General features: G+C 37.7%; 1 protein-coding gene across 1 annotated transcript in view; it reads right to left on the reverse strand.

Annotated features, from left to right (window-relative positions):
- CDH12 (cadherin 12) overlaps nucleotides 1-17,562 on the reverse strand; it is a 686,747-nt gene that overhangs the window by 108,361 nt on the left and 560,824 nt on the right. Inside the window, exon 6 of the mRNA XM_072605471.1 lies at nucleotides 866-1,053. Within this exon, the coding sequence (XP_072461572.1) occupies nucleotides 866-1,053 (188 nt within the window). The remainder of the gene's footprint in view (nucleotides 1-865; nucleotides 1,054-17,562) is intronic.

Raw genomic sequence — 17,562 nt, forward strand, 5'->3', positions numbered from 1 at the left:
AAAGTTTTTATTTGTTCACACTATCCATGATTCCACATTCTCTCTCCACTCTAGGCACTGTACTGACAAAACTGTTCACTGTACTTCTTCATTACATACATACACAATCAATACAGCTTTAAAAAATTGAAAGTTAGATTTCCGGAGGTACATTTCCTGAAGGATCAGAATAAATATTAAATGCTGTTAGCCTCTATGAAACCTCATTTTCTATTTCTCTTGATGGTTTTAATACCATAAGACATAGCCCTCTTTTTTCTTTCTAGTTCTCCCTTTTTGTTGTGGTTTCGAACTCATCTCTTTAAACCACCTCTTTTTCTCAATATCTGTAAATCACTATTTACCTTCTCTTTCATTAGCTACCAAGGCATTCTACTTGAAATAGATCTCCTACAAGACACCATTGGCACTGGTCACTAAGTGGTCAACTGCAAGCTATCTATAGATACAGGCAAATAAGAGGTACAGGGATTCTGGGTTTCTTGGATGCTAGGTTGTATATAGAGACAGGGGAGTAAAGATTATATGTGAGGCCCAAATCTGTCTCTGTTTAAACTTTAGGCTTGTTTAGAGTGAAATAATATTGAAATTTGTAATTCTGTGAAGCCTGGTGTATAGACTTAAGGAAGATTTAGGCACTACATGTATTTTATAGGTTTAATTCTTACTGTTGTCTATAATAATAATTACTCTGAAGAACGTGAATGGATCTCAGTAGTAGAGCAGAATCAGTATGTCTCTGGAAGTCACCAAGTTATTATTACCTGATCACTTCTTAGGATAGGCTATCATAGTTAAAGACAGTAGCTATCATAGTTAAGTGACAACTTTGAAATGCTAATATCCAAAAATTTTGTCTAGATACCTTTTTCAATTTGATGACCCCTTCCTGTGTATCTTCATCTGTCACGATGTCAAACAAGTTTCCCCCATCTCCTGGAACAATGTTGTATTCAATTTCCGCATTTTTCCCAAAATCAGGGTCCACAGCTCTGATTCGTCCAATGGCTGAGCCAACTAGTGAAGACTCGGGTACTTTCAGATGAAAGATACCTGTTAAAATGTACACAGCAATTAATGTTAGAAAGGAAAATGTAATAGAGTACGTAGTAAGAATATCAGATTCTAAATAAAAGCTTGTAGGAGATAAATCAAGATGAGAAAATGTCAGCACTCTAGAAATGATATACATCTACAAGGAGTAATCAAGAAGAAAAGACATTTTGCTGTCATAGCAAAGATTATCATAAGTACTAAGTACTTGTCAGTTTCTTCAACTTTGCTCTTGAATTCTTAAGAGGAGACATTAGATAAAGAGAGAACATTTAAAAATAAAATCAGTTTGACCAAATATCATCTATTCTAACTGCATTCAGATGTCTCAGTCAGTCAATCAGCTGACATTTTTTAAGGGTTTATCATGTACCAGGAACTGTGCTAAACTATGACCCCCAAGGACAGAACTTGGAGAAACCTGTCTCAGTAATATGGATGGAAAGCTAGAGAAAATATCTGAAAGGTAATTTGTCATATTGAGATCAGTTCCCTAGTGCTGCTGTGCCTGCACTCTCCAGGATATGCAAATATTTCTCCCTTATACACAGTCAAAAAATTAGTTTTAGCTTTATGTACCTATTTCTTACAAACAGTACAGTCAGATAAATGATGATTGGAGCAAGACACTTAAAACAAAAGTGAAAAGAGCATAATATTTATCACAAACACATTCTTACTAATCTTTGAACTTATGATTGTTGGCTCAAGGTTGCTTTATATCCATCAGAATTAATAAAGATTTCTTTAACAGCTTTCCGAAATATAGGGTGCAATGTTGAATCTCAGACACAAGGGGGAGCGCCAACAGAGCTAGAAATTTGGGATTGCTAAAGATTTGCTGGAAAAGTCACAAAGTCCCATTTAAACTTTGAGTATTAACTCAACATTCAACTTTATAATGACTTCAAAACTCAATAAAAGAAATATCACTTGGATGATTTTTTATGCAAGGACATTATTTGCCTTGATAAAATGTCCTTCCCCTGCCCCCCTCCAAATCAAAGAATCTGATCAAAGCAAAATAAAACAGAAAGAATTCCACATAGATGTTGAACCCTCTCTGCTACTGGTCAGTGGATAGAAACAAAAAATAATCACGCAAACCTTCTCGTTTTAATGAGAATAAGATACCTTGAAAACACATTCAACATTTTGGTTGTGAAGAACAACCTTGTCTCTAGAAACTCCACTAGAATCATTTGTTATAGATCAAGCATTACCAGACTCCAAAAGCTACCTGACCCCTGATGGGAAGACTGAACCCTGAGGAGATTCAATTATTAGTAAGTCGGCCTGGAACCTCAATATCTTGACAAGACACAACCTGATTTCTGATTCTCTAATACAGGCTTACCCTCCAGGCTGCCCAAAGTGTGTGCCGGCTACTAAGCCCCCGAGGGACCAATGATAACCTATTTGAATTTCTTCAAGGAAGAGCATACTTCTGTCCTATCATACACTCTCCATCCCAGTGATTCTAACCTTACTTCCCTATCATGGTATGAACCTTGATTCCCCTCCCTTTCTGCCTTCACTTTGCTCCCAATCTCCCCTTTATGGGCAGCTAGGTGGTTCAGTGGATAGAGCACCAGTGCAGGAGTCAGGAGGACCTGAGTTCAAATCGCACCTAGACACTTGACACTCACTAGGTGTGTGACCTTGGGCAAGTCACTTACCCCAATTGCCTCATCCTGGGTCATCTCCAGTCATCCTGATGAATATCTGGTCACTGGATTCAGATGGCTCTGGAGGAGAGGTGGGGCTGGTGACCTACACAGCCCTCCCTCACTCAAAACAAAGTCAAGTGCAAGTCATGTCATTATTTCTCTGATGGCATGGTCTTCTTCGGCAACAAAGGAGGAACACACACACAATCTCCCCTCTATAAACCCACCCCCCGACCCCCCTATGCAATATTCCCTTCAAAATCCACCCACTGTTTCCACTGTGCTTTCTGGAATGCCAGTTCCATAAGTAACAAAGCTGCTTTAATCTTAATTTTTTTTTTTCTTTTTTTCCTTCACTTTAATTTTCTTGCTTTAACTGAGTCCAGGTTGCCTCCTAATGACAGCATCCCTGGAATTCTTTTCCAGTACTAGCTGCCATTTCATTCTCCTGCTACTCTGTGATTGTTGTGGGACACTTAGCAATTCCAAACTTTTTCATCCCTCCTCAAATCTCCTACGGCTGTCCCTCACCATACTCTCTCGGAAAAGAACCTTGCTCCATATTTCACTTTAAAAAAAAATAAGGTTGCTTGCTGAGAGTTCATCTCAACTCCTTCAGATACTTTCCCCACTCTCTCCCAAACCACAGTCTTTTGGTTTTTCCTCCATTAGATTAGGACTAATAATTTCTTCATCTAAGGGTCTTCCAGGATATGATTCCTATCATGGAGCCCACCTTTTTCTAAACAAAATGTGTGGAGAAGTGGCAGGGACCAAAGAAATAAGTCTGGCTCCACTGATGTGGCCCAAGAACATTTAAATACAGGATGCACTTCATTGATATGAAAGTCAATATTTCGTGTCACTCTCATCTACTCCCCACCAATATCTCCAGAATATTATATACTATATCACCATTCAACTCCTGTCTTTCAAACTGAAACTTTGAAACGTCATTTCTGAACCTGGAAATAGCTTTAGTACTAGTTCTTGAAAGACACAAGAAGTCATCAATAGGAAAACTACTATTTGTGAGATTTCTATCAGTTTTTATGTCATGTACTATATTATACCTAGGTTGGTGTTTTATGATGTGCAATAGAATATATAACCCCTTTACCCAAAATCCATTAGTATAGGACTCTCTCCTTATTGGTAGAGATTAAAACTCTGAGAAATTGGTGAGAGAAGAGAGGGTTCCAACTTTTGCCAATCCCCTTTGAGATTCCTTTAGAGAGACTCCCCTAAGGGACTCTTCAGAGCCAATCCCCTTTGGGATTAGTCAAGCATCAAGTTATCTTCTAACAATGAAATTCTTTGGGTGCTGTTGGATTCCAACTTCAGGATAGAAAATGGAAGAATCCGCTTCAAGTTGCCAAAGGAAAAAGTCCCTGACAAGACAGGAGATAAGCAGCCAATTTCCCTCATGTTCATATTTTCACCTTGCTACACTAGAGATTTTGAGGCAATTCCCATTGAGTAAGATCATGGACACTCTTGGTTGAGCTAAGCTCTCTCTCCTAATGGGAAAGCTCCTTCTCTCTGCATTGTCTGATATATATTCTCCTATATGTAAGTTCTCTGATTTCTGTTTTGTTATTATTTGGATAAATGGTTTTCTTTATTATTCACTATGTGTGTTCATTTTGTAACTTGTATTTAGTGGAACAATGATTAAGCCTTAGATACAGAATTTGAGCTCCCACTTTTCTCCCATAACAACAAAACAATCAGAAGTTAGATGGAACTAGTTAGATTAGTCTCCCAGACTAATAATATTTAAGGGAGTAACAATATATACTTCTAGCTTGGTACCTTCTCTCTCTGAGAAGAATAGAGAGACCTAGGGTCCCAACTTTCTGTTTCCCTTCCTGTCAGGAATAAGTCTTCCTTGCAGAACAGTAGTGGGGAAGAGCCTATCTAGGTCTATTCCGCCTTCTTTTGAGATATACAAAGAAAGAATCCACACTACATAGGGAGGCTTACTATATATGTGGGGTCCACTACTTTATTGTTCTACAGATATAAAATTCATTCCAATCCAAAAAGCCTGTGCTAGATGCATTGTTCTAGGCACTGGGGCACAAAGACAAAATGAGAGAAGGGGAAACTAACTCGTGTCCTCAAGGAAGAGTAGCGGGGAGGGATACAATAATTAACCAATAAGTATTTACCAAATAATCTGAGCTGGAGGAAGTAGGGAGCATAAAAAGGAAGTGAATAAATAATAAGAGTATTTATTAAGCACCTAGTGCATGCCTGACACCTTATTAAAGTGGCATTACAAATACAAAAGATACAAAATCCCAGTCTTTGGAGTTTATATTCTAATAGAGGAAAATACAGACCTTGGGGGTAGGGTGGGGGAGGGAATAATGACTAAGAAGGAGGGCTTTGGTCACTTGGGAATCAGAAGACTTGTTATTTATGATGGCTTAGGAGCTAAACATTTAAGGAAGCTAGGTATTCTAAGGAGAAGAGGGAGTACATTCTAAATAGAAAGCATGCAAAGGTAAAGAGGCAGGAGACTTGAGATTCTGTGGAAACAAAGGAAGTTGGATAGTTTAGTTGGAAGGTCGAGAGTGAAGAGGAGTAACGTTCAATAAGCTTAGAAAGCTGTGTTTCGTAAATAACGAAATAAATAAACACGTAGTTTAATAAATGTATAATATTGTTTAGGTAAAACTTATTGTCTTAATTTTAGAAGACTAAGATCAAAAACAAAACAATAGAAACCCCACATCTCATAAACTAAGTAAGCTGGGGTGGTCATTCACACCATTAGTTTAGTCTTAAAAGGCTGCTTAGATACTTTTTCCGTTGACATCTCTCCTTTCAAGGTGACAAGCTGAGAGTGTTTGTACTTAAAGAACAATTTATAAGGCCAACACAAAGAAATGTCAAGTCAGACTAACTCCAGCCATTTCTTTGAAATATTTCAGTGACAGATTAAAGAGGAATTTTCAAAGTAGCAAGCATAAGGTATATCCACAAATCCCATTACAGGCTAATAAGACACAGAGACTTCCTTTAGGGTTGAGTGACTTACACTGTCCAACAAAATTTGACTCTGGAATGACCCAATGCCATGTCGCAAAAAAACATTTATAGCCAACATGACTGAAACAGAACTTCCCAATTCATTTCTTTTGTGAGCTTAGGTCCTAGCTGACATAAAATACAGATATACATAGCACTTTTCAAGTAGATATATTTTTAGCAAGGAGGAAGGTGCTCAGATTCATTAAGATGAGCATTTCTTAATAAAATATTGAAGTTGGTTGTAAAGTCCACGGAATATGGAACAAGTCAGAGAAACTATACATTACTCATGTCAGATTGTTTAGGTTATATCAGTTTATTTTCAATGACTTGGCATTTCATCATTGCCGGAAACTCAAATGTAATAAAGTTGGGGTCATTCAGATTAATTCAAAACTGAAGTAATCTCCAGTTCTGTCATGGGCTGATCTTTTATGATGTACTACATAATTACATTGCCATCGTCTGCCTGAGGTTTACCTTTGATGAATATGAAATATCTTAATGGTGTAACCTGTACAACACAGATTAAAAAATAAAGCAGGTAACAAGAAATCATATTGATATGCTAGAAAATCCAGGGAAGGGAGGTGATTGGTAGTTATAGAAAATGGTTTTACTTTGTTCTTTTGTTTTTTGCAGAATGGAAAACTACAGAGCAATTAAGAGAAATAGAAGCCAAAGATTACTGAAAGTTTTTGATTCTATTGTTTGCTTTGGGATATCTCTAATTGATCCTAAGAAAAAAATACAATTGTCTGGTATTGTTGTAAACGTATGCATGTATGTGCATGTGTGTGTATATATATATATATATACATATATGCATAAATATTTTTAAATGACACTAGTGATTTAAAATGGATTTATTTATAAAGAAATATAATGTAATAGCTGTTAGTGAAGTACTACTTGGGTAAATATGATTAATAATATGAGTGAGAAATAAATAATAGAAGTGAAATTGAAATCCATGAAACAACTAAACAGAAATCAAGCTATTAGTATATATTGTTGTTTAGTTTCATCTGACTCTTCATGACCCTGTGGACCATACTGTCCATGGGGTTGTCTTGGCAAAGATCCTGGAGTGGTTTACCATTTCCTTCTCTAGTAAACTGAGGCAAACCGGTAAATATCTAGTAAATGTCTGAGGTCATATTTGAACTCAGGTCTTCCTGACTCCAAACAGTGTTCTATCTGTTCTATCCATTGAACTACCTAACTACCTTCAGTGACTATCATATACACGTAAGCTAATAAAAGTATTTAACCCAACTTTCATTCAAAAAGACTTTCATTCAATAAAAAACATTATATCATAGAAATTAATGTATCCCTTGGTGAAACTCATCTATACATTCAGAGTGATATAAGGCATTTATATGATATGCTAACACCTACCACCAAAGTCCTACTTCAATTCTTCTTCGTAGCAAAAAATGACAGACTGAACAAATTCTAATGGAAGGTCTGTGAATGAGGCTCCAGGGATCTCATGCATGTGCTATCTTGGGACTAACCTAAGTCCTCAGGTAAATTCAGAGTGACTTAACCAGTTTAACTAAAGAAGAAATGAACCAGGTAAAAGATCATGTAAAGAAAATTTTTGGCCAGGGCAACTCATGAAACTTTCCACCAAAGAGCAGGATGTTTAAAATGTTCACCAAAAGAGTATGGGCCCAGATGAAATCATACAGTCTTTAACATATTAACATGTAAATGATTACTGATCTTTGGAATGTGGCAAGTCTAGAAGTTACAATTTTTCAAAGGCTATGAAAAAAACTTGGAAAAATTCTTAAGCAGAATTTTTCTTAAAGAAGAGCTATTATTTTGCATTTGAAAATTTGGTGGGAGAAAGGAGAAATCCCTGTTTAAATGCATGGAGAAACTATGATTTGAATTTTAACCTTGCCTTTCTTTTATGATGTATTTCCTAGACTTATAAATAGACAGCCAGACTACAGTGTAATTTAAATGCTAATTTATCAAAGATCCACCAAGGCATATATAATTAACTTTTTAAAATTTCAAAACTGCAAAAGAAAATAATCATGCAGTGAGTTTTTTGTTTTCCTCTTCCCTAACATGGATCAGTGTGGAAACTAAAGACCTAATGCTTCTTCCCCCTTATACAAAGCCAGATACCTTGTAGAGTTCACAGTAAATACGTAAATAGTTTCTCCCATAGGCAATCTATATCTGTATACGTTAGAATGTTTACCTGGGGGAGTGGCAAAGGAAGTCGGACTTTGATAGAAAAAAGAGGGAGCCAACTGACGGATTTGGAAACTTTAATTCTCACTAAAAAGTTTTTTGTCACTTCTTGCAAGTCGTACTGTTGAAAAAGGAAAAAGAGTTGGTGGGTGAATAACTTATGCTGTACCTTATCTTTTAAAAGGCCTGAAGCTATAGACATTTTCAATAAGCACAAATTAAGGCACGAAGAATATATTGAACTTGGTACAAGTATTCTGATAACAAAGTGGAGCTTCCAGCAGAATTTTGGTCATACATACTAAGTATGTACAGCAAACCTTACCCCATAGTGAGTCAGGGCAAAAGAAAGGTAATCTTGATGATTCCTACAGTGTGACTGGGTCAGAAAATCTTTTAGGAAGTCAGGAGTTATTTGGCATCGTAGAAGGACTAATTTTCTTCATACAGTAAAGCTCTTCACCTTCAATGACGTTGTCATGCGCTGAACTGGATTTTATTAATTAATCAAGAAGATGAATATTTATTGGGTATCCATGGAACACTCTGCACATTAATAGCAAGAATTCTACAAAATCCTGGTTAAAAACTTAACAAATCTTCCTTTATTGCATCCAGGCAAGAATTTACTTCCCAGATTTGTTACCCAAACACAATCCTATAGCTAAGGAGCGGTGGCCCTGTTAACTGTGTTCCTGAGACGTATCACTTAGAGATATACTGTAAGATTCAACCTATAGATATTTGAATACAGCAAAACTCAACATTTTCCAACAACAACTGCATTTTTCTCTATATTAGGGGTTTTAATCATTTTATATCCCATTGGTAGTGTGGTAATAATGCTTCTGTATACCTTCTCAAAATAATGTTTTAAATGTGTAAAGTAAAATACATAAGATTACAAGGGAAACCAAAAGCTAAGGAAAGTAAAGATATAATCTAATTTCCTATTCAATTTCACAAACCCCTTAAATCAATCTGTGGACATTTTAGAGGTCCATGGAGGTTAAGAACTCTTCCATATAGTCAATCTGCAATTTATAAACAACATATAAAGTCACCTCTCCCATGCCCTCATCCTACTTCAGAACCACTGCTGGGAAACATTGTTTATGCTGAGGATGGGGGAGATAAGTGGAACTTTTAAAGAATCTTAGTTCAGAAAGAAGAGTGTAGATAAATATAAAGAAGCTGATCTTGAGGAACTTTTTCCAAGGCAGCACAGGAGTCTTTGGACTACAGCCTCTAATACACAGGTAACACTGACTACCCTGTGTGTTTACTACAGGTAAACACACAGGAACACCACTAGCAGTGTTCTAGCATTAGTGCAGGTTCACTCTTGATCTGGGTAGACAGGAAGACATGAACAGAGCCACAATAAGGTGTTAGTTAGCTTACTTTATTCTAGTCTGTTCTTCTCAAAGAGGTTAAAGATAACGGGAACACCAACTCCTACAGCTTCCCTAATCACTCTTCTCACAAGAGTAGACAAGAGGGGCAATTACCCCTATGTCTCAATAGGGTCAGTCAAGACAAGCACAGCATTCTAGTTTGTGCATTCCTCTAAATCCCCTCAGTTTTCAATGGGAGCCAGTTGACACAAGTACATGCATTCTTTTATTAATTGCCCAAATCACAAATCCCCATGGGTTCCCCAATTACTGACTATGCCCACTTGATTTATAGGGCAATAGACCTCAAAGAAGGCATATTACCAACAATAATCACATAGTTTAACTTTTTTATCAATATCATCATTCAGCTCAAGTATAATAAAAATGACACTATGTCACCCCCATATCTCACTGTGCAGCTGCAGTAGGACCTCCTACCATTATGATTCTAGGAATTACTTTCTAGGATCTATGGAGCTACTCTGGGAATTATAATCTAGAGATTGTTATGACCATGGATCCTGAGAACTAAACTATAAGAAAGAATAACAAAAGACTCCTTTCTTACAGAAATGATGTCAGATAGGATTCCACCAAAAATATTCACAAATATTACCTAAATTTTAAAATTTCTACTAATTTTAACTTTCTTAAATTCTACTTATTATACAATATTTGGGGTTAATTAGCATTCTCGTAAAAAATATCTTACAAAGGTTTTGTATTTTCTTTTCTTCTTTCTCTTTAGGTAGCCAGATGGCACAGTGGATTGGGCATTGAACCTAGAATAATGAAGAGCTGAATTCAAATCTGAGTTCAGATGCTAACTAGCTATATGACCCTGGATAAGTAACTTAAATTCCATCTGCTTGGCTTCCTCATCTGTAAAATAAAAATAATAATGGTGCCTACCTCTCAGAGTTGTGAGAATAAATGGGATAACACATGCAAAGCAAAAGGAAAGAAAATAAATGCTTGTTAAGAGAAAAAATTAAAAATTAAAAAATTAGAATTAAGAAGCTACTTAGTCTACACATTCACATGAATGAAATTCTTCTGCCGACAAACTGATTCTACCTCTTAACACCTGGCAAGAACAGACTGGCAAGTAGAACAAAACACTTTGGGAGCTAGTGCAGGTGTGGACAGAGACAAGATGGCAGAAAAAAGGCAACTGAGATGAACTGTCAACATTCCCTCCATACAACTTTAAAATAACTCTTAAAATCAAATTTTGCAGTGGTACAGCCAACAAAAGGTTAAGGTGATACATTTTTCTGGTTTTAGAAAACTTAGAAGGTTGGTAGAAGCAGGTTGTTACACCTGAGGTGGAAGCCTGTCTGGAGCCCACACAGGCAGAGAGAGCAACAGTCAGTGGCTTCACCAGAAAAAGCTTTGGGGGCACTCAGTTCAGAGGTGGTAACAAGTTAGACAACTATCCAGAAAGAGGTTAAGGGGGACCTTCTGCTGGTACCAGGTACACCTGACACTGGTGGCAGCTCTATTACTCACATGCAGTTCTGGGTCTAAGTTGCAAGGAAGAGAGGAATAATAAGTCACAAGGGAGTAGGGACCCTAGTCACAGTTCCATGGAAAAGAGAATGCTAGTGCTTATGGCTGCAGGAGCCCTTCCTGGGAAAAGGCTGGAGGACAGACCAAGAGAGCAGGGACCATACCTCTCCAAAGAAGAAGAAGAAGGAGAAAGAAAAGAAATAAGAAGCTGCATTGCTCAACTCAGGCTGGCTTAATGCTAAAAGAAGCACAAAAATTCACTGAATAAAAGAACCCCTTAAAAAACAGAATAGTAGGGGGCAGAGCCAAGATGGCAGAGTAGAAAGACACACATACACAGAGCTCCGAACCCACAACCCACAGAACGGCTAGAGGGGACCAACTCACGGTTAATTCTGCACCCAGAGGCCACAGAATATTGGAGCGAGGGAGATTTCTGTTCCGGAGAGACCTGCAAACCTCTCCCGGGGGGTCCTTCGCGCTGCGGAATGGGCGCCAGGACTGGGAGCAGAGGGCAGCCCTGCAGCGGCCACGACACCATGAGGAAAAGATCCAAGAGGGCTACGGGGATGGGATCTCCAGCGGCCACGCGGGTCCCTCCACCCACAGAGGGACCTGCAAACCTCTCGCAAAAGGTCCGTCGCGTTGCAGACGCAGAGCCCAGCCCAGACCTGCGGTGGCCGTGGCTCCGAGAGGTACAGATCCGAGCAGACTTCAGGGACGGGATCTCCAACGGCCACAGAAGCCCCTCCACCCACAGGTGAGGACGGTGGGTGAGAGAGTCTCTTTGGCGGGTCGAGAGCGGAGTGGGGTGCCCCCATGGCTTGGGCGCCCCGGGAGATAGAAGCTGAGAGGCAGCTGCAGACAGGGGCTCCCCAAGCGGGCGGGAGCCTGGATCCATTGTGGAAGGTCTGTACATAAACCCCCTGAGGGAACTGAGCCTGAGAGGCAGCCCTGCCCCGACCTCAACATCTGAACTTAATTCTCACACTGAATAGCAGCCCTGCCCCCACCAAAAGCCCTAAGGCAGGAAGCTGCATTTGAATCTCAGTCCCCAAACACTGGCTGGGAGGACCAGGAGGTGAGGTGGGTGTGAGGAGAATATTCAGAGGTCAAGTCACTGGCTGGGGAGAATGCCCAGAAAAGGGAAAAGAAATAAAACTATTGAAGGCTACTTTCTTGGAGAACAGACATTTCCTCCCTTCCTTTCTGATGAGGAAGAACAATGCTTACCATCAGGCAAAGACACAGAAATCAAGGATTCTGTGTCCCAGCCCACCCAATGGGCTCAGGCCATGGAAAAGCTCAAAAAGAATTTTGAAAATCAAGTTAGAGAGGTGGAGGAAAAACTGGGAAGAGAAATGAGAGGGATGAAAGAGAAGCATGAAAAGCAGATCAGCTCCCTGCTAAAGGAGAACCAAAAAAATGTTGAAGAAAATAACACCTTGAAAACTAGCCTAACTCAATTGGCAAAAGAGGTTCAAAAAGCCAATGAGGAGAAGAATGCTTTCGAAAGCAGAATTAGCCAAATGGAAAAGGAGATTCAAAAGCTCACTGAAGAAAATAGTTCTTTCAAAACTAGAATGGCACAGATGGACGCTCAGGACTTTGTGAGAAAGACAGATATCACAGAACACAGTGAGAAGATTGGAAAAATGGAAGATAATGTGAAATATCTTATTGGAAAAACAACTGACCTGGAAAATAGATTCAGGAGAGACAATGTAAAAATTCTGGGACTACCTGAAAACCATGATCAAAAGAAGAGCCTAGACATCATCTTCCATGAAATTATCAAGGAAAACTGCCCTGAGATTCTAGAACCAGAGGGCAAAATAAATATTCAAGGAATTCACAGAACACCGCATGAAAGAGATCCAAAAAGAGAAACTCCTAGGAACATTGTGGCCAAATTCCAGAATTGCCAGGTGAAAGAGAAAATATTGCAAGCAGCTAGAAAGAAACAATTCAAGTATTGTGGAAATACAATCAGGATAACACAAGATCTAGCACCCTCTACATTAAGGGATCGAAGGGAATGGAATAGGATATTCCAGAAGTCAAAGGAACTAGGACTAAAACCAAGAATCACCTACCCAGCAAAACTGAGTATAATACTTCAGGAGAAAAAATGGTCTTTCATGAAATAGATTATTTTCAAATTTTCTTGATGAAAAGACCAGAGCTGAAAAGAAAATTTGACTTTCAAACACAAGAATGAAGAGAACCATGAAAAGGTAAACAGCAAAGAGAAGTCATAAGGGACTTAGTAAAGTTGAACTGTTTACATTCCTACATGGAAAGACAATATTTGTAACTCTTGAAACATTTCAGTATCTGGGTACTGGGTGGGAGTACACACACACACATGCACACACGCACACATACATAGAGACAGAGTGCACAGAGTGAATTGAAGAGGATGGGATCATATCTTAAAAAAAAATGAAATCAAGCAGTGAGAGAGAAATATTGGGAGGAGAAAGGGAGAAATTGAATGGGGCAAATTATCTCTCATAAAAGAGGCAAGCAAAAGACTTATTAGTGGAGGGATAAAGAGGGGAGGCAAGAGAAAAACATGAGGTCTACTCTCATCACATTCCACTAAAGGAAAGAATAAAATGCACACTCATTTTGATAGGAAAACCTATCTCACAATACAGGAGAGTGGGGGACAAGGGCACAAGCAGGGTGGGGGGGATGATGGAGGGGAGGGCATGGGGAGGAGGGAGCAATTTGAGGTCGACACTCATGGGGAGGAACAGGATCAAAAGAGAGAATAGAAGTAATGGGGGACAGGATAGGATGGAGGGAAATATAGTTAGTCCTATACAACACAACTAGTATGGAAATCATTTGCAAAACTACACAGATTTGGCCTATATTGAATTGCTTGTCTTCCAAAGGGAAGGGGTGGAGAGGGAGGGAGCTAAAGAAGTAGGAACTCAAAGTGTTAGGATCAAGTGTAATGTTCTTACCACTAGGAAATAAGAAATACAGGTTAAGGGGTAAAGAAAGCTATCTGGCCCTACAGGACAAAAGAGAAGACAGAGACAAGGGCAGAGAGGGAGGATAGAAGAGAGAGCAGATTGGTCACAGGGGCAATTAGAATGCTTGGGTTTGGGGGGGGGGGGGGATAAAACGGGAGAAAATTTTTAACCCAAAATTTTGTGAAAATAAATGTTAAAAGTTAAATAAAAAAAAAAAACAGAATAGTACAAATGGAAAAATTGGTACAAAAATTCACTGAAGAAAAGAACACCTTACAAAATGGAACTGGTCAAATGAGAAAAGAGTTACAAAATCTCAGTGAATAAAATAAATCCTTAAAAATTAAACTTAGGTAAGTGGAAGCTAATAACTTAAGGAGACTTTAAAAAACAAGAAGACAAAGCCAAAATAATGTAAATATTTGAAATTTGAAATCTCTCATTAGAAAAACATGTAACTTAGAAAATAAATCAAGGAGAGATCATTAAAGAATTATTGGACTAAATGAAAGCCATGATCAAAGAAAGAGCCTAGACATCATATCTCAAGAAATTGTCAAGAAAAATTATTTCAATATCTTAGTTCTGGAGGATAAAAATAAAATTGAAAGAATTCATCATTAGCCTCCTGAAAGAGATCCCAAAATGCTATAGCCAAATTCCAGAGTGCCTACTTCAAGGAGGAAATGCATCAAGAAGCCAGAAAAAAAAACTCAAATACTGTGGTGTCACAATTAGGATAACAGAAGATTTAGTAGCTTCCACAGTAAAGGAGCAGAGGGCTTGGAACATAATCTTCTAGAAGGAAAAGCAACTAGTATTACAACCAAGAATAATCTACCTGGCAAAATCGAGCATGATTTTTGGGGGCAGGGGGTGAGTGGGAAGGAGGATCAATATTTAATGAAACAGAAGATTTCTAAGCTGTCTTGATGAAAAGACCAAATCTGATTAGAAAATCTGACATTCAGATACAAGACTTGAGAGAAGTATAAAAAAGATAACATGAAAGAGGTCTCAATAACGTTAAATTGTTTATATTCCTACATAAGATGATTGTACATTCTAAGAAATTTATTAGGAGAGTCAAAGGGGTTTACTTAGAAGATGACACAGATGTGAGTCAATTATGGTTGGATGTTTTCCAAAAAAATAATGAAGGTTTGAGAAAGAGGGATGATCTGGGAGAAAGGGAAAAGGAGAAACAGAATGAGTGAGAGAGTGGCAGACAATGCTTGAACTTCACTCTCACCAGGATTAGGTCAAAGAGAGAAGAATATGTGTACATGCTCAGTTGTGTATAAAAATGTAATCTATCCAATAGGGAAACAAGAGGGAAAGGGGATATGAGAAAGAGGGCGGGCAGATTAAAGAAGGCACTGGTTAGAAATAAAATAAACTTTTGAGGATGGACAGAATAAAGAGAGAAGAAACAGAAGAAAATGGGATGAAGGCAAATACACAGTAATCTAACTGTGAATGTGAATGGGATGAACTCGCTCATAAAACAGAAGCAGATTACAGAATGAATTAGAAAACAAAATCCAACAATATGTTATTTACAAGATAAACACTTGAAACAGAAATATACAAAGAGTTAAAATAAAGAGTTGAAGCGGAGTCTAATATGCTTCAGGGGAATCTAAAAAAGACAGGTGTAGCAATTATGATTACAGACAAAGCAAAAAAAAAAACCAAAACAGTCCTAATTTAAAGGGATAACCAGGGAAACTACAGTTTACTAAAAGGTATTATAGACAATGAAGTACTATCAAAAGATTTTATAGCAAATTTCTCCAATAAAGGTCTTATTTCTTGATGACATACTTCATATAGAGTTGACTTGAATTTATAAAAATGAAAGTCCTCAATTGATAAACAAAGAATATAAACTAGAAGTTTTCAAAAGAAATCAAAGCTATCTATAGTCTTTAAAATGTTCTAATTTACCATTGATGAAAGAAAGATAAATAAAAATAACTCTTAGACACCATCTCACATCTACCATATATGACAAATGTTAAAAGGAATGAAGGAAAAATCAGTATACTAACAAATTGTTAGTGGAATAGTGAATCATTGTAATCACTTTGGAGAACAATTTAGAACTATGGCCAAAGGGCTATAAAACTGTATATACCCTTTGACCTAACAGTACAACTACTAAATTTGTATACCAAAAAGATCAAAGGAAAAAGAAAAAGACTTAAATGTTCAAAAATATTTATAGCAGCTGTTTTTATGGTGGTGAAAAATTGGAAATCAAAGGGATTCTCATCAGTTGGGGAGTGACTGAACAAATATGATATGGTTGGTTGGTAGTGACCAAAATGACATCACCATGATAAAGTGAAGTTTCAGTGTATCGGACTATGGCTGATCAGACCAATATGAGTTGGGAATACTCTACCACACATTGGGCACAGATAGTCCATGTAAATATTTGGCGTAGTTACTCCAGATTTGCACATCCTATGTTTCCTCTGTGCTGTATCAATTCTACTTTGCTCATAAAGCACATCATCTTTTCTGATGTGGGCACACCATGCTGAGCAGTCCGGTGTCAGTGTCTCCCATATCACATAGTCAAATCCAAAGTTTTTGAGAGAGACCTTGAGAGTGTCCTTGTATCTCTTCTTTTGTCCATGATGTGATCGCCTGCCCCATGCAAGTTCTCCATAAAACAGTCTTTTTGGCAAGCATACATTTTGCATTGGAACAACATGGCCAGCCCATCTGAGTTGTGCTCTCTTAAGCATAGTTTGAATGCTTGGCAATTCAGCTTGAGCAAGGACTTCTGTGTCTGGTACTTTATCCTGCCAGGTGATCCTCAGAATCTTCCTAAGGCAGTTCAAGGGTGATTTCACAAAAACATGGCAAGACCTATATGAACTAATGCAAATTAAAATGAGAAGAACCGGGAGATCCATGGGCACAATAACTGCAATATTGTAACGATGATCAACTATGAAAGACTTGGTTGCTCTGATCAATATAATGAACCAAGACAATTCCAAAGGATTCATGATAAAAAAATGTTATCCACCTACAAAGAGGGAATAGATGAACTGAGTCTAAATTGATGTATAATTTTGTGACTTTATTTTTCTTGTTTTAAAAAAATGGCTAATATGGAAATATGTTTTACATGATTCAGTGGAGGGGTGGGAGGGAAGGAGAGAAATTGGGATTCAAAATTCAAAAAGAACAATGTTAAAAACAAATAAATAAATAATGAAAATAAATAATAATAATAAACAATAAAGTTAATGTTAATAAGAGATTGGGCCTGAGGATCACTAAGAGACTGAGGGAATAGAGAACTGAAGTAAGGGCTGGGAAGTGGAGAAAAAAGAAAGAACTTAAGATAGCAAAGACCCATTCTGCCTATTTCTATAGATGGTCCCAAGAAATGGTGAATAGCATTTCCTATTCTTTCTTCTTCAACTGTTTGATCCCCATCACCTAGGATTCAAAATTCAGCATAATTTTGCTTTCAAAAATTTTAATTACGGGTTTAACCCGTAGGTAGTTGCTATGGTATAATACCTTCCAGGTTTCAAACCACAAATTTACAAATAAACATATTTCATTCACACAGTGGGGTCAAATATGCTAAATGATCATTATATTTATAAAATAGTTGATTATTCAAATATACCAGAGTAAGTCTAT

This window comes from Notamacropus eugenii, chromosome 4, assembly GCF_028372415.1.
Source record: "Notamacropus eugenii isolate mMacEug1 chromosome 4, mMacEug1.pri_v2, whole genome shotgun sequence".
Taxonomy (NCBI): domain Eukaryota; kingdom Metazoa; phylum Chordata; class Mammalia; order Diprotodontia; family Macropodidae; genus Notamacropus; species Notamacropus eugenii.